At 40.9% G+C, this 26,347-nt stretch overlaps 1 protein-coding gene across 12 annotated transcripts in view; it reads left to right on the top strand.

The window, feature by feature from the left end:
- Nucleotides 1-25,523, top strand: part of MBOAT2 (membrane bound glycerophospholipid O-acyltransferase 2) — a 167,300-nt gene extending 141,777 nt beyond the window's left edge. For all 12 annotated transcript variants that reach the window (XM_073216926.1, XM_037026530.2, XM_037026529.2 and 9 more), the window contains 9 exons: nt 2,211-2,266; nt 3,023-3,077; nt 6,073-6,256; nt 10,033-10,225; nt 10,565-10,668; nt 13,537-13,601; nt 15,477-15,609; nt 17,706-17,857; nt 19,577-25,523. In XM_073216926.1, coding sequence (XP_073073027.1) covers nt 2,211-2,266; nt 3,023-3,077; nt 6,073-6,256; nt 10,033-10,225; nt 10,565-10,668; nt 13,537-13,601; nt 15,477-15,609; nt 17,706-17,857; nt 19,577-19,802 — 1,168 coding nt within the window. In that variant the 3' untranslated portion in view covers nt 19,803-25,523. The remainder of the gene's footprint in view (nt 1-2,210; nt 2,267-3,022; nt 3,078-6,072; nt 6,257-10,032; nt 10,226-10,564; nt 10,669-13,536; nt 13,602-15,476; nt 15,610-17,705; nt 17,858-19,576) is intronic.
- Nucleotides 25,524-26,347: the final 824 nt, after the last annotated feature.

The following is a 26,347-nucleotide window of genomic DNA, read 5'->3' on the forward strand; positions in this document are numbered from 1 at the left end:
ACCCTTTTCCCAGCCCAGCTCACTTTCATGAGAGATCCTGCATCCTACACACCTGAGAGAAGAGTATCAATGAAAAATTCAGTAATTCACCTTGAAAATAGAGTTTTATTTGATCCAAAATTTGGCTCTAGACCTGGGAAGGTCTAATTCCTACAGGTGGGGTAGGAGATATGTTCCAAAGAGGCCGAGTCATACAAAGTTTGGTATCCATGAGCAGACATCGAAGAGAGGAGAGAACGTCAAAGGGGCACATTTCATTTACATAAGATAGGTCATGCGAAGAAAAGAGATGATGGGGTGGTGGTGGTGGTAAAATACATCCTGGTGGGTATCTGGCATCTAGGAGGTTAAGGAGAAGAGTAAACATTTTGCTGTCCTTTAAAACAGGGTGCTAGTTGACTAGCTTTTAATTCAATTGATGGCTTTTTTTTTTTTAATGTGTGTGGCCATTTTGCGACTCCCAGACTTAATGAAACCTTCAAAAACTAGTCACTGAAATCTTTTAGGTGGGCCCTAGTATAGTGGTCAGCTTTATTTCACAATGGGAATTGCATGGGGTACCAGGACAGCCAAGGGCACGGTAAGGTCATATATACACTCAAAAAAGACATGTTTGCATCTTTGGAACATCTTATGCCTGTTATATGTACTTAACAGTTTAGCATGTCACTGAGCTGTTAAAATAAATTTAATTATTTTACCGGTTTTTATTATGTTCTAAGGTAAAAATGGGAATTAGAACTGAAAGGTATTTTATAATTCTTGGTGAGATGAAATATGAAGAGAATTAGGGAAGGTGAGAAAATGATTCTCTTCCCCCAGGGAAATAGAAATTATAAGGCATTTTCATAATCCTCAAAGGCATGTAAAGTTTCATGCACAGCTCAAAGCAGCACAGCGATAGGCTGGCTGAGGAATAATTTCCCGAGAGTGAGTGGCATGAATATAAGAGCTGACTTTTAAGGGAAGCCAAGGAGTCTTCTCCCTTACGGACTTTGATTTAAAAACAGTTGTCATCTGATGGTTTTTTTCTTTTGATGAGCTCGGCCTGTTAGGTGAGGAGAATCAGCTGTGAGTCCTCAAGGACCCAGGTCTGTGCCTCTAATTCCCAGTGGGAGGGACATTTCACACAAACCCTTGAGGGCAGTACTGACATGGTGAGAAACATTTTCTGTCTTTACGTGCTCAGATTTTGCTGATTGTGGCAGCTGATGCTGACCAGTCCTGTACCCAGAGCAGTGGGGCTGGTGGAAGAGCATGGGGACTTCATGGTGGCGCCGAGCGTCCTCCTGTGTCTTGCACTTGCTGGCTGCATGACAGGCCTTCATGTAGCTCTTTCGTGAAGCCCTTTGTGAAGCCCTTTCCTTGGTCTTGCAGTGTGTGTGTGTGTGTGTGTGTGTGTGTGTGTGACTGAAATCTGCATACTCTTGAGCAGGTAGAGCTCACATTCTACCTGTGGGCACAACAAGATTGCCTGGCTTTATTGAAATTCCAAAAATACAAATAAGTCACTTGTGGTTAATTGTTCTTTACTACTAATGTCTGTAAGCGAATGGAGTCAAGGATAAAAATGTATCCTGGTGGTTTTCTTATGTGAATTTGTTTGTTTTCCTTTCTGAGTTACCCATTCAATCAGAGATTATATAATATGGAAACAGGATGGCCATCTTCTTAGCTGTAAATGGTTTTCCAGGCCTCTTTTCTCAGAGTCCCCCAGTGCCTTTCACAGGCCACTGACCCTCGGCTCCTGGCTATGAGAGCCGAGATGTGGACCTTGTCCCTATTCCTTTCCCTGTTTCCCTCTTTCTGTTTTGTTCATTCCTTGCCAAAATTCCTTTAGTTTTCAACATTCCCCTTTTCCGAGGCAAGCTACTTTCCAAGCCTGTGCCTGGGTGCTCTCTAAGCAGCACCCGCCAGAGGCACGCCCCCGGAGGGGGGCTCACTGCTCACACGAGGTTCCTGCCAGAGGATGAGCTGTTTCTTTTTTTCTTGCTTTTCCTGTACCTTCTCCAAACATAGCAGCCCTTGTGTTATAGCTCTTTGAAATTCCTTGGAGGCCTTTTTTATGTTAAAAAATTTCAGAACTTTGTTATTATATGTTATATAATTATATATTATTATTATTATAAGCAGAATAAACTCATTTTCATACATAAGTATTATTTTACATTTCCTTTTCTAAAATGTTGATTTTTTAAATTTTGTCACAGCCCAATGATGATAATTACCCAGAAGATCACTAGTTTGGCTTATGAAATTCATGATGGTAAGTATTTAGAAATTATTTGAGCTATTACCATAACTTTCTGCTCTCTGTTAGAGGAAAGAAAGGATGGAGGTAAGATGGGAAAATTTTAATTCTGCTCAGGGTTAATAAAGTGTGTTTATTTTTCTTCAATGTTGCATCTTAATTTTGCATTTTATCAGTGATAAGCACAGTAACCTCTTGTGATTCAGTTGTATGACCCATATTAGTGGCAGATTAAAATATAAAGGTAACAGACGTTTGGTCTAAGTCAGGTTTAAGTGGTACTATTTAATTTAGTTCTCCTTTGGTGTTTAAATTAGGTTTAGGATTCTAGTCAGTTGATGTATAAGCATAAACAACATCCTCCTATTTGGGGAAAAAAGGTAAAGAAATGGATGAAGATGATACATGAGGACAGTTTTTATTCCTTAGAGTCTTGTAGGAGTAAGGCAATCATTCCTTGCTGTATGTTGAGCTTCTGGCCCACAGTATTTGTGTTAGTCATTTAAATCATCCAATATTAGGAAAATTAGTAATTCGACCCTTGATGTGTTATTTATCTTATACATTAGATGTGTTGGAATTCATGATGGTCCTTTGACATGATTGAGCCTGCATTGCACTGAAAAGGAAACAATTGTACTAATTTTACCAAAATTGGGATTACAGCAGGAATTTCAAATGAGTACAGGAATGAAAGTGAGAATGGGGAAAATACCATTCTTTTTTGGGGGGGGAATCATAATTGATCAAAGTACCTTTTTTATTTTTCAGGGATGTTCCGAAAGGATGAAGAACTGACTCCATCACAGAGAGGTTTGGCTGTAAGGTTCGTGCCTTTTAATTGTACCCTCCATGGTCCGAGCCACCTGTGCTGGAGACACACTTCCCTCAGATGGCTAAGGCTCACCTGTCCTAGAGAGACTGACTTCCCAATAGCCAAACCTGCCTCCCTCTGCCATGTCCCCACCCCCAGGCCCATCCCTCCTCAGCCCAGGTTCTGTCCCCACCACTGGTCCGATAGCATTCTTTCACCGATACCATCATTAAGGTTGCCCTTAATCTTGACCAATCTAATTGTCAGCCAGCTCTCAGCATCGTTGATTCGAGTTCAGTTAGCCACTCGGTCCTTTGGGCCCCCCTTTGTCTCTCCCCCAGGAGAGTGCACTCTTTCGGTTTCCTCTCTCCTCCCTGGCCATTTCTCCCTATCTTCTTGGCTGAATCCTGCTCCTCGGCCCAACCACTGAAAATTGTGTGCTTGACTCCTACTTGGTCCGTTGTGGTGGCTCTCTCAGCAAACCTGTCAGGACTGCACGAGAGGCCCGCCAGAGCTGGCAGCTCCTTCCCCTCCTCTGCACAGAAACCCCTCCCTGCCCCGTGTCACTCTGTCACCTGGCCCTGCTTTGCTTTTCTCCATAATATGTTTTCCTGTCTGGCGCTATGTGTTCATTTTGACCGTCCGTCTCCCTCCCCTGCTCCCTCCCTCCCTCCATGAGGGCGCAACTTCATCTTGTTTGTCTTTATATCCTCATCCCCTCGATAGCGGTTCACCACTGAGGAGGGCTGTGTGTTGTCCCGCCACCTCCTGACATCTGACAGTGAAGACGGTTCTGGCCATCACAGTGGAGGAGGAGGTGCTACTAACATCTAGTGGGTGGAGGCCAGGGATGCTAAACATCCTCAGGTGCCCATGATGATCTACGAAAAGAGTTATTGTCCAAAAATACAATGCTAGCTTGAGAAGCCCTAACTTAGGGCAGCACATAGTTGATGTCGAATAGATATTTATGGAATGAAAGAATGAATCTTCCATTTAGTATCATAAACGAAGTATTACAGTTATACTTAGTTCTCATTTTAATAGCAAATATTTAGTTATCTGCTTAGTAAAATGACTTGTCGTTTGAGCCAGAAATTACTTCAGCAAAGTTCATGGTTCAGGTTATCTCCTGTCCTTGCAAATTGTGATACATAGTTTGACTTGGTAAGACTGAGCTGCGACTTGATAACCTGGCATTGTTCTGGGGCTTGAAATAATTGGTATTGACAGTGGAGCTCTGTTGCTGGGGCACAAGAAGTTCTTTTGTGACTTCGATTGCAGGACACTTCCCCTAGTGTTTGAGGCAGTGAGAAAGCATTCTGTCTCAGCGTTACATAGAAAGAACTGTAAGAAAAAAGTCTGCCAGAAACATTTTGCTCTCACCGATTTTGAGCCCTCACAGAAAATACTTAAGGTTCAAAACACTTTTAAATGTAGAAAAATAATTCTGTAAAAATCTAAAAAGTAGTTTCGGTGAAGTGGCGACCTAGCTAGTGTCAAGTAGACAGGAAACACTCTTTTCTTTTTGACTGTTAAATACATATCGGGGTTCCGTCAACTTCTCTCATTCACCAAGAGTGCTTGTGTTTTTTAGGAGCCCACTTTGCATGTTGGAGAGGAAGGAAGGATTGTAACATTTAACGGCTTACTGCCCCCAAGCGTAGCTGTTGTTTATTTTAGTTTATATTTGTCAGTGAATGGCCAACTTGACAAATGGAGCTGGTTTTAAAAAAATAAATAGACATCCACTCCTCATTCACTTACGTGATAATATACGTAGTCGAAATAGTCTCCTGTGTTGCTCACCATTTTTCGCCTGGTCACCCGCACTGAGAATTTGAATAAATAATTAACGTTAAGACACCATGTGCCTTTTGGACAGACCTCAAAGCAGTTGAATGAAAGATGCCGCACGATATCCGGGGTTCCTCTCTCCCACCCCCATGCAGTTTGTCAGCAACCCCCTGGGCAGTCCCCCCCTGCCGCTCTCCGCCGCTTCCCCCCCTGCCGCTCTCCACCGCTTCCCCCCCTGCCGCTCTCCACCGCTTCCCCCCCTGCCGCTCTCCACCGCTTCCCCCCCTGCCTCAGGTCCCAGTGGGCTCCTTCCTGGTTCTTCTACTTCTGCCTGTCCCCTGTCCCCACACAGGCTGGGGGATTCTTTCAAAACATAGGTGTTTTAAAACCCTACTGTACTTTTTATCTCTTTCAGAATAAAATCCAAAGTTCCTCTGGCTTAGAAGGCAAGCCCTGTGTGACCTGACCTCGGGTCTCTCTGACTTGCCCGTCTCTTTTCCCTGGTTAGTCCACTCCAGCCCCTCGGGCTCCCTGCTGCCAGGTGCGCCCCCATATCTCAAGGATTTTGCACCCATTGCTCCCTCTACCTGGAATCCTTGTCTCAGATACTCACAGGGCTTCCTCCTTCACTTCCTTCCAGTCACTGCTCAGTTGTCACCTGTCAGAGAGCCCTCCTCTTATTACTATAATAAAATATCCCCTTCTCTTTGTAGCACTTCTGTAACACCTCTGAAAATACTTTCTATACATGTTTTAGTTATCTGTTTTCTACAACTCTTATGTGCTCTGTAAACACAGGATTTTGTTGTTGTTGTTTACTGTACTATCTGTCAACCGTGGAGATCAAGGGCTGGCACATAGGATTTGAGCACACACAGATTTGTTAAATGAGTGAATGATTGAACAATAAGAGATGGTTCTTTATGCCGTATCTTGTCCATGTTAGGTTTGTTTCATCATGAGTTAAGTAGAAACCCTTCATGGTGTTCATAAAGATCTGTATAGAAACTCTTTTATCTAAAAATATTGTTGAATACCATGATATCAGGATGTATCTTTTAGATTCTTATTGTATGGATGCAAATGAAAATTGAGGCTTGTTGTATTTTGGAAATGGTAAGAGCAGTGAAGCAGATGATGATTATTCCTATCAAATTTTCTGAAAGCTTATGTTACATCTCACAACTTGCATGTTTTTTTTTTATTGCAGGCGTATGCCAAGCCTACTGGAGTATTTAAGTTACAACTGCAACTTCATGGGTATCCTGGCAGGCCCACTCTGCTCTTACAAAGACTACATTACTTTCATTGAAGGCAGATCATATCATATGACACAATCAGGTGGAAATGGAAAAGAAGAAACACTGTATGAAAGAACAGAGCCATCTCCAAATGTAAGATCATGTGATTTATCTGGAGCCTTTATAGCTTGTATTGATTAGTCTTGTTTATTTAAAGATACTGTTTTTAAGTTTTGAGTTTACCCATCTATGTCTTTAAAAATATTTTTCAAAATAAATGACTCTTCACATGGTATCTAGCAGTGATGCCTAGTAGAACTACAATCTTGATCAAAGAAAGAAAATTAGGTTACCTAAAAAACTATGCCGAGTTCTGTGAGAATAATGCTCTATAGTTATGGAGTATTTCACATGATGGCCCTTCTCGTGGACCTGGTCCAGCCTTATTTTCTGGGCTTTTTCTTATCTATACACCTTATGTTCCAGCAACCTCAGGGTTGTCTTCTCCTCTCCTGCCTCCCCTCTCCTTTCCTGATCATTTCTAGTTGAACTCTTACCTCTCTTTAAAGGCCTACCTGAAATACCACCTTTCCTACGAAACCTTTCCCAATCCCCACAGTAAAGATAGTCACTAACCCTTGGCTCGCACTTCCCACGGCCCTGCACTGCCCTAAGCCCTTCACCCGTTATCTCAGCCCTAACACCGCTCCTACAAGGCTGGTGCTCTTAGTCTCACTATTTAATGGATAAGGAAGCTGAGGCTAAGTAATCTGATCAAAAAATTCCAGGCTGGCAGTAGGAGAACTGGAATTCAGACCTAGGCAGTCTGGCTTCAAAGTCTGGTAAGTTTCCTCACAACCAAGCCGTCATCTTCAGTTCCTCTGAACTACTGGGACAGCTGGAGCTGCTGAGATTCTGCGCTCCCAAGGAAGGCTGTGAGACGCTGTGTACACTAGGTTTCTGTTGGATTGGATCTGGTGGAGTCTGAAAGTCTCATGAGAAAGAGGCAAATCAAAAGGTCTGGGGCAGAACAGGGGGCCAGTATGTTTTCTCTGAGTATGGGGCTTGGAGGAAAGGACACCTCCTTTCTTTCTGCATGAAGAGTGAATGACACGGTGTGTTCCATTCACAAAAGCTCCCATGTTATCTCTTTTCTGCCATGCGACTCATTGTGTTTTACACCAAAAAGGTGCTTTCTCTTCATATTTCCTTTTACTAGTTCGTGTTAATTTGTATATGCCATATCCAACTGGGTTGAGTTTCAGATTACAAAATGGTATATTCAAATCTCTTTCAATGACTATTTTATGTCCCTAGGCTGACAACTTAATCCTTTAGAGGTCTCACTACCCAAAGAGAAAGTAAAGATAATTATGGATGACTTTCAGATTCCAGTTTATTCTGGAATACTAGAAAGAGAATTAAAACTGAGGAATCAATACTGGACATAATTTTGTAAAGTATTTGCAATTCATCAAGTGCTACAAACATGTGAACAGTAGTAAGTCAAACCATCAAAGAATAATACAAATTTATTCTTTGCCACACAGAGTGGCACCTCACTCTGAAGCTTTCTGGGCCTTGTGCTTAAAAAACGTCAGTTTCCTCTTTTGGTTACAGACATCATAAATCAGAGGTTGTTGACAGTGACAAATAATATATTATCTCATTGTTTTAATATCTTCTTATTTAAATTCCATATGGATATAGTTCACACAGTCAAATAGTGGTAGTTAGTAGTAGTTATTTACAAATCACTCAGAGGCCATTGGAAACTCTTTGTGCATAGTGGGCTGTGTAAATTTAGGATCCGAAGTAGGACAGTCAGGTAGCCAGTAGCCCTTCTGTTGGGGACCTTCCAATTAACTTTTTCTACATTAGGTAAGGGAGAAGTTTGGCTGCTGGAACAAGGACCAAAATAACAGGGGCTTAAACAAGGTAGAATTTTATTTTTCTCTCACATGGCCTCAAGTGTAAGCACTCCATGGATAATATGATGGCTCCATGGGTCAGGGATCCACGCTCTCCTGTTTTGGCCATCCTGAGGGTGTTGGCCTCATCCACACAGTCTCAGGTGGCTCACCATAGAAATTGTATACATCACTTGTGATGACATCGCATGAACTATGTCGCTTCCCTCAGCTGTGACAGGTGGTCTTGAACTAGACTTTGGTGCATCCATTCCATTGCTGTGGGTGAAGGGGGCCTGGCTCCTGTAGGTCTCCACTGTGCTGTCCGCAGGTCTTTTCTCTGGACCGTTTGGTTTCTTGAACAAAGGGTCCCCTAGTCTTCTGCCTCTGGGTACACAGACTTGACTGCTGGTCGCTGGGGCTGGGCAGGGCAAGGGGCTGAGGATTTCATCTCTCGGGGTGCAGACTTCTTCCCTGGTCTCCACATTTTCATGCTATCATTTAACCTAGCCCCTCTGTGGACTCTTATCCCTCAGCCTGGATCTTCGCTCATTAGGCTTCTCTGAGAATTAACGTCTGCCCTCCTGCTAGAATGGTGGAGGGGTAACACCTGCAGGCAGAGAGGCTGTGGGAATCAGGGGAGTTACACCTGGCTCCCCAGTGTTAGGCCCTCCCTCCTTCCTTCCCAGGATCCCACTTGGGCTGGGCCTTTTGGGGGGTTCTCACTGGTGTGTGCGCCACCTGGTGGTTAAGGTCAGGTGTTTGTTACTTCAATTTTGTTTTAAACTGAGATGGGGAAACCGTGTGTATAGTCTAATGGCCTCGGTGTTTGTCATTCTGTCGCAAAGATGGTACACCTGGTTTTCAGGTTAATGTATGAGGCTGTTGGTTTCGCCTCACTTCATTTGTAAGTACGATTTTTCTCTACCTGTGTAAGATCTCTTTCTATTCAAACATATAGGTTAGATATTTTGGGGAGGGGTGAAGAAAAAGTAGCCTTATTTTGCTGGAGAAAGCTTTAAAAGACAACCAGGAAAATGAGATTAAGAACAGTGCAGCACAGCGTCCTTGGACTTTCGGCACCTGTGAGCAAGAGCACCTGAGAGTAAGATCAAGTTTTCTCGGGAGTGCAGAGGATGGACATGTGCTCTGACTCTTGCCTTTGAGCCATTCTTTTGGCACAGTTACAGAAAGCCTTAAATGTAGGTGTTCATTTGCAAGTTACCTTAGTTAATTTTAATATTATTTGATTATCATGCAGGACACTACGTCCAAATACTTTAACATTGCTTCATTTGGGTCCAGCCCTTTGTTTCTTTCCCTTGCTAGCCGGTACCACCTCCTTTATATTGAACCAGATTGAAATATTCTGGCCTACTAAACACGTGATAACACCAGGAGTCTGGTTCTTTCCAGGTAGTTTAGCCTGACCAGCTGCGAGTAAGGGATCCCTCTCTCTCCTGTCAGTGTCTCTTCTGCAGATCTTGTAGTTTTCTCAGGTGTGTAGCTTTTTTGGTTTCATAATTCCTGAAAAAAGTTGCATTAAAGAACTTTCAGATTTGAAGAAATGTTTATTTTGTTTATTGTAAAAGTAATGCCCATGAAAGACCTAGAATTTGGAAAATAAAAAGCACAATGGAAAAAAAAGCTGATCGTGTGTATATCCCTATAAAGTCCACTACCAAAATATATTGGTAACATCTTTGTGTACCTGTGCTCACTGTTAGATTTTTTTCTTTTCTTTTTTTTTTTTTTACTCTAAGTTCTGAAAACACAGACTGGGGTCCCTACAGTGATTTGAGCCATAACCCAAAGATCGTATTAGCAACAAGGCTGGAAATGTTCGCATGTGAGACTGCGGAGGGCCTCACATGCTGAACACAGTGTAGTTTATGGCTTTGAACAGAAAGGAGGGTTACAGGGCAAATGCTACATTCAGGAAGAATAATCTTGTACTAACACAAAATGAATTAAGAGGAGTGGAGATGAAGTTTGTGAAGTCTGGTCTTGTACTTTCAGGTGGCAGTCACTCAGAAGCTCTTAGTCTGTGGACTTTCCCTATTATTCCACTTGACCATCTCTAAAACATTACCTGTGGAGTATAACATTGATGAGCATTTTCAAGCTACAGCTTCCTGGCCGACCAAGATTATCTACCTGTACGTCTCTCTCTTAGCTGCCAGACCCAAATACTATTTTGCATGGACATTAGGTAAGTAAAGTATGAGTAGACATTTCTGTTAATGGGTTGAAGTGTATCTTACCCTGTCGCTAGCCACGAGAGTACCCCCCTGAGGCTATATAAAGACCAGTTAGAAAAGTCGGAATCATCTGGATGGGAGAAGCAAACCTTACAGCACATCTCCTAAATTTCCAATGGCCACTAGGACATCCTACAAACTGGATGAAGGCCCATTTTACTGTATCAGATAAAAATGAGAGTATATCTGTTTTCACTGTTTAAAAGATCATTGTATGATACATATCTGGGAGAACAAGGTAGGTTATTACTTATGTTCTTAATACTCTTTATTCGCTTTGTTCACTGCAGCTGATGCTATTAATAATGCTGCAGGCTTTGGCTTCAGAGGATATGACAAAAATGGAGCAGCTCATTGGGACCTGATCTCCAATTTGAGAATTCAGCAAATAGAGGTTAGTAAATCATTAAGAAGTTAGCTGCTGTGTGATACTCTAAGTACCATAATTTGCTTTCATAGGCTTTGATGTGATGTCCCAAGAGTAGTATTGAAGGATTTCTATTAATAATACTCACCTCTCCATTCAACCAATATTTATTGGTCGTCAATCATGTGTCCCAGGTACTACGGATCCAATTAATGAGATGGGTACAATCTGGGCCCTGATGGGGCTTTAATCAGTGGGGGTAACAGGGGTACAGAAAGATAGGTTATGATCAAAGAGGTGCAGGGTATGTGCATACTTACAAGATAGGGATCCACTATAGATAAAGTGGCTCAGAAAAGGGGTCCTGAAGGAAGTACTGAAGGAAGTTTTGAGTCCTAAACGGTAAGTAGGAGCTACCAGGCACCCCAAGGAGAAGGAGTGAGTCAGGGCATGCAGCTCGTGTTGTGCACAGCATAGAGAGTGGTGACAGATGAGAAGTAGAGGCCAGGCCAAGACAGACTCAGAAGCCTTATTAAGAGTCTTGAACTCTTTTATACGAGCCGTGGAACACTTGGTAAGTTGAAAGCCAGCAGGTGAGGTGTTGAGAAGGATCCTGCCGCATCAGGTAGAATGTGTTGCCCTCGTGAGACAGTGACCTGTTAGGAGGGCATTGTGTTAAGTGATGGCGACCTAAACCAGGGTCATGACATGGGGCTGGACAGACATGAACATGTTAGAGGTCTGTTCAGGAGACTCAACAGAACTTGATGACAGCTGGAGTCAGCAGAAGAGAATGAGTTATGAATCCTGTGCAGATGTCTGGTTTAAACAGCTAGGTTTGTGTTGATATCTGTCACTGATGTAAGGACAAAGGTTTGAAGGGAAAGATAATATATTCAAATTTCTGACCTAACTAGGTTGTCCAGTAGGCAAATCAATGACCTGATACCAGGTGAAGCATGTGAGCTTGAGATGGTAATCTGAGAACCGTCATCATGTAGCATTTCAAGTTTTGGAAGAAACCCCAAGAGTAGCCCCGAGAGAGCACTGAGGGAACGAGAAGCCATGCAGCCTGCAGAGGAGCCCCCGCACTGGCAGGATGGGCAGAGGGCGCTGCTCAGGAGGGAACAGGGAGACTCAGAGTGACGTTGCTTTGCAAGCCCGTGAAAAGGGTTGTGCCAATGGTAGAAATCACCAGCAGTTTAGGTGAGAGGCTGGCAGAGAGCTCTATGATGAGTGGATCAGGCTGGACCCACCGGTGAACTTCAGCATCGCTCAGAGGGGCACAGTCATTAAGTGCCCACAGATACGATGCCATCTTTCAAGTGCCTTGAGCCAAGACAGAGCCTGATCGGGTGTCTAGGTCTTTCTAAATTTAGAGGGAATGTGGAGTCTAGAAATGTAAGTTAAACACCAGATCCAGAAGTGGAAAATTTTACCAGACAAATGACACAGGTGTTTTCAGTAAATAAGTGGCATGGGAAAGTGAGGCCAATTGAGTACGAAAATGGTATTGGCTTATGTTGAGGAGTAAGAATAAATTTTATTAGGTGTGATCACAGTTTTTTTAAATTCCTTATTTATTGCTTAAATTGTGAACCATTTACAGATGAAATAAAATATCTGGTATTTTCTTTGAAATACTCTTAGCCATGTCCGTAATGAAAATGGGAAAGGGGAGGAGAAAACTGATAATTGTGGAAATTGAGTAATGAATATGTGATAGTGTTTTCTAACCATTTGCTCATTATTGCCACCCTAAAGGAGGCTTTTGAGACACTTTTTTTTTCTGTGGTCCATTATTTACTACTGTCGTCAAAGTGTCAAAGTCCTTTTCCTTTTAATTTGCCTGCCTGTCAAAATTCTAGCCCTGAGTCAACCGTACTGCCCGTCTTCCCTGTGTGGAACATCTGGCTGCTGAGTGCAGAGTATCCCATAGCATGAGACCTTTGCCATAAACCCATGGTTAACACAGATGATGTCCTGCCATGAAATTTAGTCCCAAGATGTGCAGTGTATCTGCTCGTGTGCCATTTGTATACATATGTTTTAGGCATAAAAAGAGTAACATGTTTTTGCCCCCTAAGAGCCAGTTTTCATCCTCTTGGGGGCAACATTGCCCCTGTTGGGAACACATGGTATGAGGAAAAGTAAAGAAAAAAGAAGGGAGTTTATTTTTCTGCAGGAAGGAATGGTCATCGGTGTTAACCGTGGACGCATGGCAGAGGTCTCGCATGTTTGTGTAACAACGCCAGATGTTCCGAGTAAGAAAGATGGACAGGACAGTTGACCTGGGGCTAGGATTTTAATAGGCAGGCAAGTTCACAGGAACAGGATTTTGATGACAGTAATAAATAATGGACCACAGAATCTGAGAGGTGAGAAGAAAGTGAAGACCAGGGAGGAGATAGTGATTTAGGGAGGAATAGAGGCCAGGAGACCAGAGGCTCGTGGAGGTTGCTTCACGGGAGAAGCTTGAGTGGAAAGGTAGGAAAGGGGGCCCGGATTCTAAGTTGCAGGCTGACAGGAATGGAGGGGAGGGAATGAAGAGACTGCAGCTTATGGGGATGCCTAGTCCCCAGTGAACGTGTCACTGGAAGGTCATTTACATAACTGTCCAGAATTTCTTTGAGACAATTCCATAACAACCCTGTGTTATCAACATCTATAGGACAAAATGGTGACTGATAATCCCTTTATTTTGTAGATGTTCCTACAATAAATAACTCCTTTTCTAGAATGATGTTACTGTATTGGAAAAATAATGTTAAGGAGAAAAATCAGTACACTGCCATCATTGGCTTGTAGTTTCTTTTTAGCACAATAAAACATTATTACTTCTATTTAAGCTTCATTATTTGGTTGGCCAAAGAAAAAAGTTCCTTTGTTTTTTAGATGTCAACAAGTTTCAAGATGTTTCTTGATAATTGGAATATTCAGACAGCTCTTTGGCTCAAAAGGTATGTTCCTTCAAGAACAATCTCTGGCTGTGCTCTGGCATCTGATACTGGAGGTTGAGCTCACCAAGCTCAGATTAAATTAAGTGTGTTGAGTGACATTGTGATCTTGGTGGTAACCAGGAAACACTGTTAACATCTTCCAGAGCAAAGGTACTGTCAAATCTGAGACCTGCCTTGGCTTGAGTCATGAATGTGGCTATCATTGTCCTCCCAGCCCCGCTTAAAGGCATCTACCAAGGTCTGACGTCACCAGTGTCTTCTGCTGCTCTTATTCAAGTGACTACACAACCACTATGCATATGTCCTAGGTTTTCCAGAACAGTTCCAGTTGTAAAATATTTCAATTCAAGAGTTCTTTCTATGTTGGGTACAGAATATATAGATGAGTCAAACAGAAAACCCAGCCCCCTGCAAAGAGTTTACAGTCTTGTTGAAGACCCAGGAGTGTGACTGCCACGTGCTGTGCCCTGTAGTGAGGGTGCTGACAGTGAACAGCAAGTGTGGGCACAATGGGAAAAGAGGGGCTTGTGCTTTTTAGACCGGAGTTTTGTCATGTGGACAGGGGAAGGTAAAGGCAGCGATTCTGTCTCATTGCCCCCAGTGGGACACATTGCCCTGTTGTGGGTTTATTTCATTAAAAATAATTGCCCCTCTAACAATAGAGCTGTAAGCACCATTCTGGGTAAAGCACATGTCCCTAACGTCCCTCATTTATAAGAAGTTGAATATCTTCATCCCTTGAGTTATCCAAAATATATTATCATCACTTTATAGTGCCTTGCAGCCTCCCCAGGGGCTGCAGATGTTCTGAGCTAATCTGTTGTAGTATTTTTGTTGTTATATTTTAAATTTGATACCTTAGGAAACTCTTACTTTCATCTGAGTTCTCTACTTTGTTACAAGAAACTTTAGACCAAGCATAGCACACTTGCTAGAAAGAATAGTGTTATCAGATCGGTTGAAAGGTCTTAATGTTATTAAAGAATATAAAATAATGTGAAATAAAAATTGTTCGAGTAGGCAGTTAGCCCAGAGCCGGAGGGGAGAAAGGACGGCAGCAGACCACCCAGTCACCCCCCCAGTCACACCCAGAGGCTTCCCTGTCTCCCTTAGAACAGCCCCTTTCATGGTTCAGCGCAGACTGATAAGAAAAAGATAGGGGTCACTGGGACCTTCCCGACTTTAGAACATATGCACTTGAGGAGCTCCTTGTTGCTAACGACCCTGAGACCATCGTAATATTATGACATAACTTACATTGCAGCTTTAGCCCCTCTATGAGTAGTTTCTCTTAGACGCTCATGGAAACAATAATGAACACATACTTGTGAAAAGAGGCTGAAGGGGAGGGAGCCGGAGGGATCCCAAAGATCACGTGGGAATGACCGAACAGGAGGGCGGATGCAGAAAACCCCTTAAAGACAAAGTGTAAAACCCTGCAGGTGGCGACCCACCCTGGGGGTCAGCCCACTCCCGTCTCTGGAGCCACTTTCCTTTCACTTGCTAAATAAAAACCTGCGGCTTTAACTCTCCACTGAATTGTGTCCTTGTAAAAGACAAGGACCACCCGCCCGGTAACAACAATGGCTTTATGGTAAAGGATTTTTTGATTATAATACAGAGTCCCAAACTCTAGAAACAGCCATTTAACCTATTATATATACCAGGAAAAAGATGGAAATGAAGTTTATTTCCATAAATGTGACACAATAGCTGTCACCTCCCTAAAGTCACAGATCAAGTTACTGCCTATGACAAGTTGTAGGTTTCCTGATTACCCTAAATCCTGTGAGGTAGTGAAAGAATGACCGTTGTGGGCTTAATAGGCTTTGATCCCTCACTCCTCTTGACACTCATGTTTTCTGTGGTCTCCAGGGTGTGTTACGAGCGAGCCTCCTTGAGCCCAACCATCCAGACGTTCATTTTGTCTGCCATTTGGCATGGGGTGTACCCAGGGTACTACCTGACATTTCTGACTGGAGTGGTGATGACATTAGCAGCGCGAGCCGTGAGTATCCAGAAAGTCATTTTATGCCCCTGTGGCGGTCCACTGACCTGGTGTGAAAGGCCCACTGAACAACCCCTGTACAAGGCAGGCCTGCCTTCTTTGGCCCCGGTCATGTCCACTCTGGCTGGAAGTGAGGTGTGTGGCTGGCATCACTGTTCGGTGCTCCCGTGAGCTCCACGGGGCTCCTCTGAGGAGGCGACCCGGCACACAGGAGCACCACCAAGTGTTCACTCTCTCCACAGAATTTTCTGAAGGGGAGCAAAAAACTGAGTTAAAAGATGATCAGACAGCTACGTTCATTTCAGAAATGTTTCTGGAAAGCTGTATCCTTTGAGTCCTCATTTGGGTGCAGAGTGGAGTATGGATGGGCCTGGATCCCGTGGGTGGGCTGCTCCTGGTGGTAAGCACCACAGTAGAAGCGGGACACAGTTCTTCACAGTATTTGCTAGGTTGGGACCTAGAGTAATATTTTGGATAACAATTGAGAAATTAGGTTGGTGACATGAGTGGGCAAAGAATGACAATTTAGTGTTAAGTCCTTGAAAGTCAATCAGAGGAAAGTGACATGAATAAGTTTGAACAAGCTTGTGAAGGCACCGACAGGTGAGAAGGCTTCATTTAGCAAACTAGCGGGTATTGACTCAATTCTAAGCTATCTTGGGGGTGTTTGAAGGAAGTACCAGGAAGTATTAACTAGCAGCTCTACCTTCTGATGTTTTGTGGTCTAGGGGCATACGAGTGTGTGTGTGTGTGTGTACACCACAAGGCATATATGATGGATTCCATGGGTTTTATAGATAGTACCTGAGGTGTTTAAAGATGAAAGAAATCCCTTTCGATTGGGTTGACTAGAGGCGGCCTCATTAAGAAGTCAGGTTGGATTTAGGCTTTGAAAGATGAAAGTTATTTTCAACAGTGAGTGAAGTGTAATAGAGAAAATGGCATCCTGGGTATGGAAATGACATTAGCAAAGCCAAGTTTGAAAATGCACGGTGTATTTGGGAATGACAAGTAAATCTGGTTGAAGCAGAGGCTTCCTGTCTGCATAAATAGTGAATGATTCCAGAAAGACTCAGCAGGGCAGAGACTGGGGGAAGCAGGGCAGTAATAGGAGCCCTTGCAGGACACACTAGGGAAGAGCCTGATGCTGATTCTGTCCTCGTGTCAGGGAGTCAGGTGAGGTTTCCCAGAATGGGAGTGTCATGCTCAAAGCCAGGTGACCGGAAAATGATTTGCCATGGTGGACAGAAGGGGGGAAGGAGAGCAGGTCGCTGCTGAGCAGTGGGAGGAGCTGGGATTCGGCTCTGGCATGATGAACGATGGTCTTTCGGGAAGAGCCATAACCATGCCCCGGGTCACCTCAGGAAGACTCCTGTGGTGTCTCATGGCAGAGCCACATTTCCCTTATAAACATGTTAGACCAGAAAAGCAAGGAACACAGTAGAAAAAAGAAAATAGTGCTTGGTTAAGTTTGCATGTTTCAAAACTGAAATGTTTTCACTTTTTTGGAAGCTAAGAAAATATCAGTTGTTATTAGAAAACCCCTTTTTTGAGAAGCTCTTCCTAGCTTCCATTAACAAATGGATAATGTACACAATTGCCGCTCCTTTTATTAAGTGCTGCCTGGCCTAAGCTCAGCATGTAATATCCACCTGTCATTCACAAACGCAGAGGTTCAGGAAGGGGAAGTATGTCTCATTTCACAGTGGCAGAAAAAACCTAAAAATAGGTTAAACTATGCTAAAGCTTACCACATATGATTTAAGGTACTCGCAGTTACTTTTAACTTTTTTTTTTTATCTTAGATTTTAATACAGCTTCACATCTACAGAAAAGTTGCAATGGAGTTCTGCCCTTTGCACAGAGTCACACATTTTGCCTGGGTGCTTTATCATGCTTTCTCGGTATTTTTTACACAGTCATGTGTTGTTGTTTTTCTGAACCATCTTTTCCATAGTGGTAGAATCATCTTAGAGTGCCACCAGCAATGTATGAGAGTTTCATGTACTCTGTAACCTTGAGACAGTTGATAAAGTCAGGGTAATTTTATAAGCAATGTTAAAGATAAAGCAAATATTTTTGTTTCTTTATTTCAGATGAGAAATAACTTTAGACATTATTTCATCGAACCTCCCCACCTTAAGTTATTGTATGATGTTATAACATGGATATTAACTCAAATAGCAATAAGTTACACAGTTGTGCCATTTGTACTTCTTTCTATAAAACCATCATTCATGTTCTACAGGTAAGTGTTACTCTTAAAAATATTCTAGTGGGAATAATTTTATTTTTAAAAGGAAGTTGCTTGCTGTTGGGGAGAATAGGAAAATGGTACCATAGCCATTTTTCCTGCAGTTAAGTACATTATCCATTACTTTTTAATCTTAAGCCAAGCAGCCTCAAGTTCTTTATGGAGTGACTCACACCGCCCAGCCCTCAGATGAGACTATGGTTTAGGCAGAGAACTATCAGCTGGGTAACCACTGCCTCAGATCTTCCAGAGGTTTAACTAGAAGGTGTAGTTATTCTTTCTACATTTGGGTGTTAGCCAGATTTATTGTGGTGATCATCTCACAGACATACATATATTGAATCATAATGTACACCTGACACTAATATGATGTTACGTGACAGTTATACTTCAGTTTAAGAAGAGACATCAGGCTAGTTTTGCCCATGGCCATAGTTCGCCCACTTCTGTTTAGTGTCAAGGCGTAGGAGTTCACGTGTTAAAGCAGAAGCTTAGGAGTCACTGGGGATATTTTGGGGAGTAGAAGTAAAATATGCCTTCTGACAATCATGAGTAACTAACTGTTGGTAAAGTCCGTGCCAGGAGTTTAGACTGCCAACTCCAAAAAGGAAAGGAAAATCTTAAACAGGATGAGTAGTAAAGAATATGATGAAGCAGTTTTAAAAAAAAAAAGGTTATAGCTTGTTCTTTACAAGGAATTATTAATGTTCTTAATTTCTTTAATCAAAAGAGAGTTTTGTTTTCTTCATTTCTCATGTTCTCTGCGTTTGTTTCCACTTCATTGGTTCTTTGTCATTTCCGTATAATAGAAATTATCCTGAATTCCATATTTTGTTTATGTTTACCTCTTCTCCCTCCTCCACCAAATGCCACTGCCCCATATCAGTGATATCCTTGAGATCAAAACTTTATTCCTAAATAAACTCTTCATTTTCCTAGCATTTAGGATGACAGCACATTCTGGTCAAAAATTGTTGAAGTGAATATGACAGTAATACAAGAAGACATTAAGTAACTCCTGGTAAAATTATAATTTTAACAAAAGTATTACATGTTCTTAAACATGACTGAGCCATTAGTTGGAGTTTCTATCCCAGGTGCTCTGCCCACAGTCACTTGAGCTTATGGCTGTAGAAGCAGTTCAGGTCACATTTTGTTTATATTTAATTTGGGGAATGATACTGCTAATAATGTTTTTCCTAATAAGACCTTTATTTTGTGACGGTAACATCAAGAAGCAATAGTGCTTGTTTATTACTCACATCATTGGATTATTTGTTACTTAATTAAGGACGGTAGATAGCAGGGGATTCCAGCATATTAAAAGGCTTTATGACCCCTGCATTCTGTCTGTCTGCTCAGTATTTGATCCTGTGGATTTGAGAGATTATTTTCAGATTGCTGTAGCTACTAATCAATACCCCTTTGTTTTTGTTCTGTTTAGCCATGGCCTTATGATCCTTAAAAAACATGTAATGTGGTATCTGGTATCATGCTTCTAAGAAGTGGCCTGGGCTTATGCAGGGCTGTATGAATACCCATTGGCATACACTGGCATAGACTTTCATCTGAGAAGGGCGAGGGTGGGGTTGGGAATAAAAGATAATGTGTACACATCCTAAGTGGGACATGTGACATTTTGACAAGTATATAGTTACTAAGGATTGTTACTTATCAAATCTGAACAAAGGAAATTTTCCCCTTTTTTTTCAGCTCCTGGTATTACTGCCTTCACATCGTTGGTATCTTACTACTACTACTGTTGCCAGTAAAAAAAGCCCAAAGAGGAAAGAATACACATGAAAATATTCAGCTGTCAAGATCCAAAAAGCTAGATGAAAGAGAGAATTCTTTGGGACAGAATAATTTTTCCACAGCAAACAGTGTTTGCAATCAGAATCAAGAAATAGCCTCTAGACATTCATCATTAAAGCAATGATGGGGAAAACACTCTGATGGCTATTTTTTGTATGTTAACAGAAACCAATCTTAGCACCTTTTCCAGGGGTTTATGTTTGTTTGAAAAGAGATTGAGTGGGGGGAAATGGGGCAGCTATAGATGGGTGATTTCCTGCATACCAGATTGGAAAAGGAATGAACTATCCCCTTCCACGCCTTGTCCCTGCGAGCCACGCCTTATATAAAAAGATGTCCACTATTCCAGTGGCCGCTCAGGACCTCAGCGTATGTCCAGAGAGTCATATGTGTGCCCTGCTGCTGAATGTACATTGCGTACCCCCAGGTACTGAAGAGGTGGACCAAGAATTGTGTCAGTCTGAATGACTGAGAGAAATTAACTTTTCTAAATGAATGTCTTGCCTTAATTTCCTAAAATATTGTTCCTAGAAGGTATTTTCAAGTGTAATATTGTGAGAATGCTACTTCAGTATCCATGTTGTGTGCTGTAAAGGAATTCTGGAGGAATTTGAAACACAGTTTAAGATTGTGGATACCTCAAAAATGCAATAAACATTTCAGTATTTGAAGGGTTTTCTTAAAGTATCTCAAATGACTGCAGTAAGTAGCGAGACTAAACAGCAATGGATGCCAAATTATAGGTAGCTTATTTTCCTGGAGAGCTTAATTACCTTGTGTCAGAGAGCCTTTCCAGGAAAAATTTCTTAATCAGAATGAAAGTTTAGTAATGCGATATTTTAAGCTTATTTTCATAAAAGAGGGAGGATGATGAAGGAAGGAAGGAAGAAGGGCAGGAATGAGCTGGAGCTGGAGCCAAGCCAGCTATAGCAGGGCATGGGGCACAGGGCAGGGCCCAGGTGCTCAGTAGAAGTGCTTTTCACCCTTATTTATCTGCATTCCTTGTGATTATGTAAGACATAAAAGTTTAATAAGTTTTTAATGTGGTGGGCTTTTAAATGAAATTTATCAAGTATAAATTATATAGAATTATAAAAGGATTGTGAAAATATTAGCGGTAGATTGCTTGAAGGTTAATAGAGAGAAATCAATGAGTAAGGTTACTACTGGGATAATCACTTTGTTATCCTTTGCAGTTTAATTCCTATTTAGGATAGTTTTAGGGAAATTAAAACTTAAAGTCACTGGGTCTGAGCCACATTTTTAGAGAATAATACAGTTTCCAAACTCTTAAATTCTCTCATTAAAATTTTGCTGTTAACTCTTGTTGATGAGTTTTGGATTCTTTAAGTAGAAAAATGTGCTTTTATCTTACGAGAATTTTTTGCCATAATTAATCTCATTTTCAAATTACTGGGTGTCCCCTTTAATCCCAGAGAGTCCCGTGATGGCTGCAGTAGCTGACAGCAGCAGAGTAGGATGTGACCAGCCTGGCATTAGGGGCCTGGCCCTAGATCCTAAACCCCGAGCTGGGGGAGAGAGGGGTAGGCAGGGCCTTCTGGCTTCCCCTGCATTTGACTAATCTTTTATGGAATTTTCTTTTTGCCTTACATTTTCTAATGAAATGCAAATTGTCTATTTATGGTGAGTCTCTCTTTTTTTAAAAATTGTTGTCATTAATTATTTGCAATGAAATTAAGGACAGAACAACTATATGGCCCAAGCTATGGACGTAGTATTTCATTTGAAGAAGAAAGGAAAAGCAAATGTTCTTGAAACTTTTGGCTCTTAATCAGCAAAATGTCAATATATCTTTTTAGAACTTTGGAAATCTCCTAGTCTTTGTTTATATGAAATGTTTTTACTTTTCTAAGGTAAATTTTTTCCACCTGGTGAGGTTAGCCATGCCCTATTACCTCCCAGGAAAGGATACATAGCTAAGTAAATTTCTCTTTTCCCATGCATTAAAATTAAGGTAGCTGTGTGTGGGAGAGGATAGAAAAGAATAATCGTGGAAAGCATCTGCCCCCAAAAATGTCAGTTAATTAATGCAGAGAATCTGAACACTATTAAGTACACAAAATTTGAGTACAAGACAAGTCTAGGCATGTCGTAAGTGAAAACGAGAAAGCTATTAAAGAACTTTTTTTTGTTCCCCTGTCTAGCTATTTCCAGATAATCACCATTTATTTCTGTTACCTGACTGTTTACTTTCTTAGCATGTAAACCTAAAGTCACTGTTATTATATTCAATAGGATTACCATCCAGAAGGCAAGGTGATTGATGAATTTTCCCATTACTTTGAAGATAATCCATAATGTATACAGTTTGACTGATTTTCATCCCTCTGGATCTAGTTTGTATGTAGTTTTTGAATAGCTTTTCTCTTATTTTAGAGAATTATAATGATAAATGTGTAACCTAGAAGAAAAACTAAAGGAATCTGATTCTCAACTTGACTTTTCTAAGGAGAAAATAAACTTTTTGTGCTCTTTATTATAAACTGAATATTTCTGCTTAGGGTGTTACAAAGATTAATACACTTATTAATAGTTTATGGTAGAGGAATTGAAAATTGATATTTTTCTCTACTACTGTTAAGTAGGAAAAGATTCATTGTAATATGTACTTGCTTTGTTTTGATGAACAGAACAGGATTCAGTGCGTATTTCTATTATTTCTCACTCTTCCGTTCTCATGAGACCACTCCAGAGATAATCAATCAACATCATATTTATAGTTTTGTTTATTAATTACTATACTACTCAGGGAAAAAAAATGAACAAAAATAGTTCTTCCCTCAATCTCATTTTCTTGAAATAATTACAGCTAATTTAACCTGGTGTATCTCAGCTGTCACCATTGTAGAAGTGGCTTATTCTTGGTGTTTAGAATAAGCATTTTTATTGGAACTCAGGGTAACTGGGGAAATTTATTTAACTTCTAAAAATATTTATGTGGCTTCAAAAATGTTCAGCCACCACTTAGGCTGCCACCATGCTTTTGGGTAAAAAGTATGTTTTCTATTGATTCCCTTCATGTGCGACATTCACCTACAGGATTTCCACAGATACCAGTTTTGAAAAAAATTTGCCGTAAAAGAATGGTTCTAAAAAGTGAATGGACCACATATTGAAGCACTGATTGTCCTGGGAGGAGACCGGGATCTCCATTAATGGCTCAGTCATTAATGAGCTCAGTCATTAATGAGCCTTACGACTTGGACAAGTCTCTTGACCTCTAGGTGAAAGTTTTTTAATAAGGAACCAAAGGGTCAGTTCCAAAAGCTTATGACCAGTTACGTTTGTAATGAAGGGAAGCCGTTAGCAAGATTTCTAAGAGTCAGGGAGAAGGCAGATTCACAACCAGAACTGTTGTCATGGTCATTACTTTTATTACTTCAGTACATGGCCCTGACTTTTCAAAAGGTTTTCTTGGCAAGAGGAAAAACTTTCAGTTTATTAAATCTGAAGGCGCGGCAGCATACCATTCCCACTGAATAATGGCCATTGAACTGAATCATTCCTACTGAAATAGTCTCTACTGAAGAAAACGTATCTTTCTTTTGCTGGCTCTGCTTTTTGGTTGGTTTGTGCTTTGGAAAATTGAGGAAGATCCATGCTAGAAAATATTTTATGCCAATTTCCCACTTTACTAGACAGGCTGTACCACCCTAGAACTTTTCAAATATTATTTCATTCAAAGATACTTAAAGCATTTTTAATTCAGTTACGCCTTATTTTAAACTACCGAAAAATTGAATTAAAGTTTTTGCCATTAAAATAGTTAGAAAATGTATACTTTTATTCAAGAACTAGACCACGCTTATGACAAAAATCTTTCCTATTTAAAATTAATACTTTGTAAATTTTACTTTGTGTGTTAATGAACAACTCTGGACATTGATGCTTTTGTGTTTCCTTACTGGAACAAACAGTTTATACTATAAACTGTTCAAAATTATTAGTTAATTGGTTTTAAGAGTTCTACTTTATAGCTGAAAGGAAATATTACTCAAGAATGATGGTGCCAGATGGCGCCTATTGTTGCTGTGTCAGTGAAGGGTTTGTCCAGTTTTAGATGTAAAGCAGTATTTTGAGGAGTTTTTTTCAGCTGCTAATAGTCAATCCTGGCGGAAACTGAATACATCAGATTTAACATAGGTGCAGAATTCTAAATAACACTGTGAAATGTGATCTTAACTGCCCTGAAATAATTAATAAAACTGTTGCTCTTAATCTAGTGTACACTTAGTGAATGGCTGATCGTTGGTATCTTTATCTTAGATCCTAAAAGATCTAGTTTTTGCAGCCCTTCCTTAAAAGTAAAAGTGGGTTATCAGTGCCTGCCCCTAATGCTGAAGGAGATTTGCATTTAAAAAAGAAATTGAACTCTGAAAGTAAGATTTGAAAGAGTACGATGTAGAGGGACTCTACAGTGTTTTTCTGCAGCACCTTGTAGTCAAATCTATTTATAGAAACTCATTACAGAAGAAAATTTTAAATGAAATTTTCCACATTGGTATTTTGTAGGAATGCTCTTATAATCAACGACTAAACTGCTTTTTGAGGTTCTTGTACAGAGAATGAAGCGTTACATTTTAATTGGGCTGCTTAATAATGTTTTTATATGTTTGAAAGTAATATTTATTTTAGTGGGTTTTTAACATGCAAACTCAAAGAACTGACGAGTGCTACGGGTCATTGATTGGGAAGACTTTCTGAACTGGAGCCCCACAGACACATTTTTATGCTAACTTGTCTAACTTTAAAAATGGATTATAACTGTCTTCTTTTAGTATACCTTTTATAAAGCAAACAAAAATAACCCCAAGACTATATGTTCTGTAAGTAATAGCATAAAGATCCCTGCAAAGCAGTGTCTTGAGCTGACTCAGTGATGCATAACCATCTCTCCAGTAATTTTTATCAGATTTTGTTATTATAAAAAGTAGAAATAAAATGAAAAGCTAAAATTTACAGAGCAACATCAGTAGAATGAGTAACCATTTTCTTAATAATACATTCGAGATGGAACCAGTGACTGGCTGGCTGCCTTGTACTGGCCAGAAATGACTGTGTCCTGTCCACTCTCTTTTGGGGGTAACTTCTTTGAGAAATTGATTTGTTAACACTCCTTTTTGTCCTTTACCATTAAAAGGCAAACATGTAAGGAGTTTGACAGACTTTAAAAATATTCTTCTTTCCCAATTTTAAGTGTTTTTGTTTCTGTATATACAGATGTGTCAACAAAGCGTATTTGCTCCTGGCCTTATATCCCAGGGAGAAGGAGTCAAATGTACTCCAACCCAGGCTTCTGTTTTCTGTCATCTGTTCTCTCCTGCCGCTCGATAGAAAACAATAGGACTGAAAGTGAAATAATTCAGGTGAAACCGGAGATCCTTTTTCATACAGAGTAAAAATGTGTGGTTTCATTCCTGCCCTCCTCTAAAGCCGTATCTTGCCCTCTGCCTAGAAATTTGTTACCCAGACAGGAGGGGCGTGGCTCCAGGCGCCGATGTTGGCAGTACGCAGTTTGCCTTCCCTGGGTGAGAATAGAACGTGCTGATCTGTGCTTTTTGTTTTTATTACTCCAAAATATTTTTTTAAGGAAGTGTTATTTTTCAACAGATCTATAAAGTAGTTCCCGTTGTATGTAAATGTAAACTACCACTGTGTCGGGTCCACTGGGACGTGCGCACGCCACCACCACTCAGTTCTGGTCTGTGTCCTCAGAGCTGCCATGGTGGCTTATTGCTATTTTAAAGATGTTTTTAACTTACATATAAGTGTCTTTTTCTAATTTGTGTGTCTTTAAAACTAATTAAACAGTAGTTTAAAAATACATGTGTGTATGTGTGTGTGTTTGCTAATTTCAGAGACTTTAAATGTCAACTGTAGAACTAAGTATCAGGCCTACCATGAAAAGTAATGGGCTTTTATTGAAGGATTCTTCAATAAGATGATAATATTTTAAGGAGTTATTGACTCTAACTGTTTAAAAATGATCTAAAAGAAACTCTTGTCAAGTTATAAACACTTTGGATGGCAAATTACACAGCCTAAAATTAGTATATGGTATATTGTATTCTCTCCTAAAGCAGAATTAAAGGGTGAGGAAGATGCTGACTTCCCTCAGTTAAAAAGGAAGAGCTGCCTTCCCAGTCCTGTTGGCCTTTCCCTATGCTCATGTCTGAATCTGGTTTTTGCTTTTGAGAAGCAGAGAACTGGAGTCCCCACTAGACGTTTATACCATGGTGGTGAACTTAACAGGAACTTTGGGGTGTGCTTCTAGGCGCTGCTGGAGACTGTCGTGAACAACTGTGGGGAAAACATGTACAAAGATGCCTGCCTGGACACGTACAGGTAATGCCAGGCTCCATGCTTTCCTCTGGATGGCCTCAAACTGTGGCTGCAGATTTAAATTACGCAATTTTGAGAGTCAGGGCTGCACTGAAATTGGGTCATGACACGAGCAGTACCGGCGCCGTCTCCGAGCTGCCTGCCACCCGGCTCTTTGGCAGTTGTTCACTCTGACGAGCGTGACAGCTGGGGTAGCTTCACACACTGCGAAGTAGGGAAGGCCCTGTTCTATACAGATGAACACTAATGTAGTTTGTGTTTTCTCTTTCAGTTATTTATTTCATCATTATTTAATGAGTTCCTACC

This window comes from Manis javanica, chromosome 1, assembly GCF_040802235.1.
Source record: "Manis javanica isolate MJ-LG chromosome 1, MJ_LKY, whole genome shotgun sequence".
NCBI lineage: Eukaryota > Metazoa > Chordata > Mammalia > Pholidota > Manidae > Manis > Manis javanica.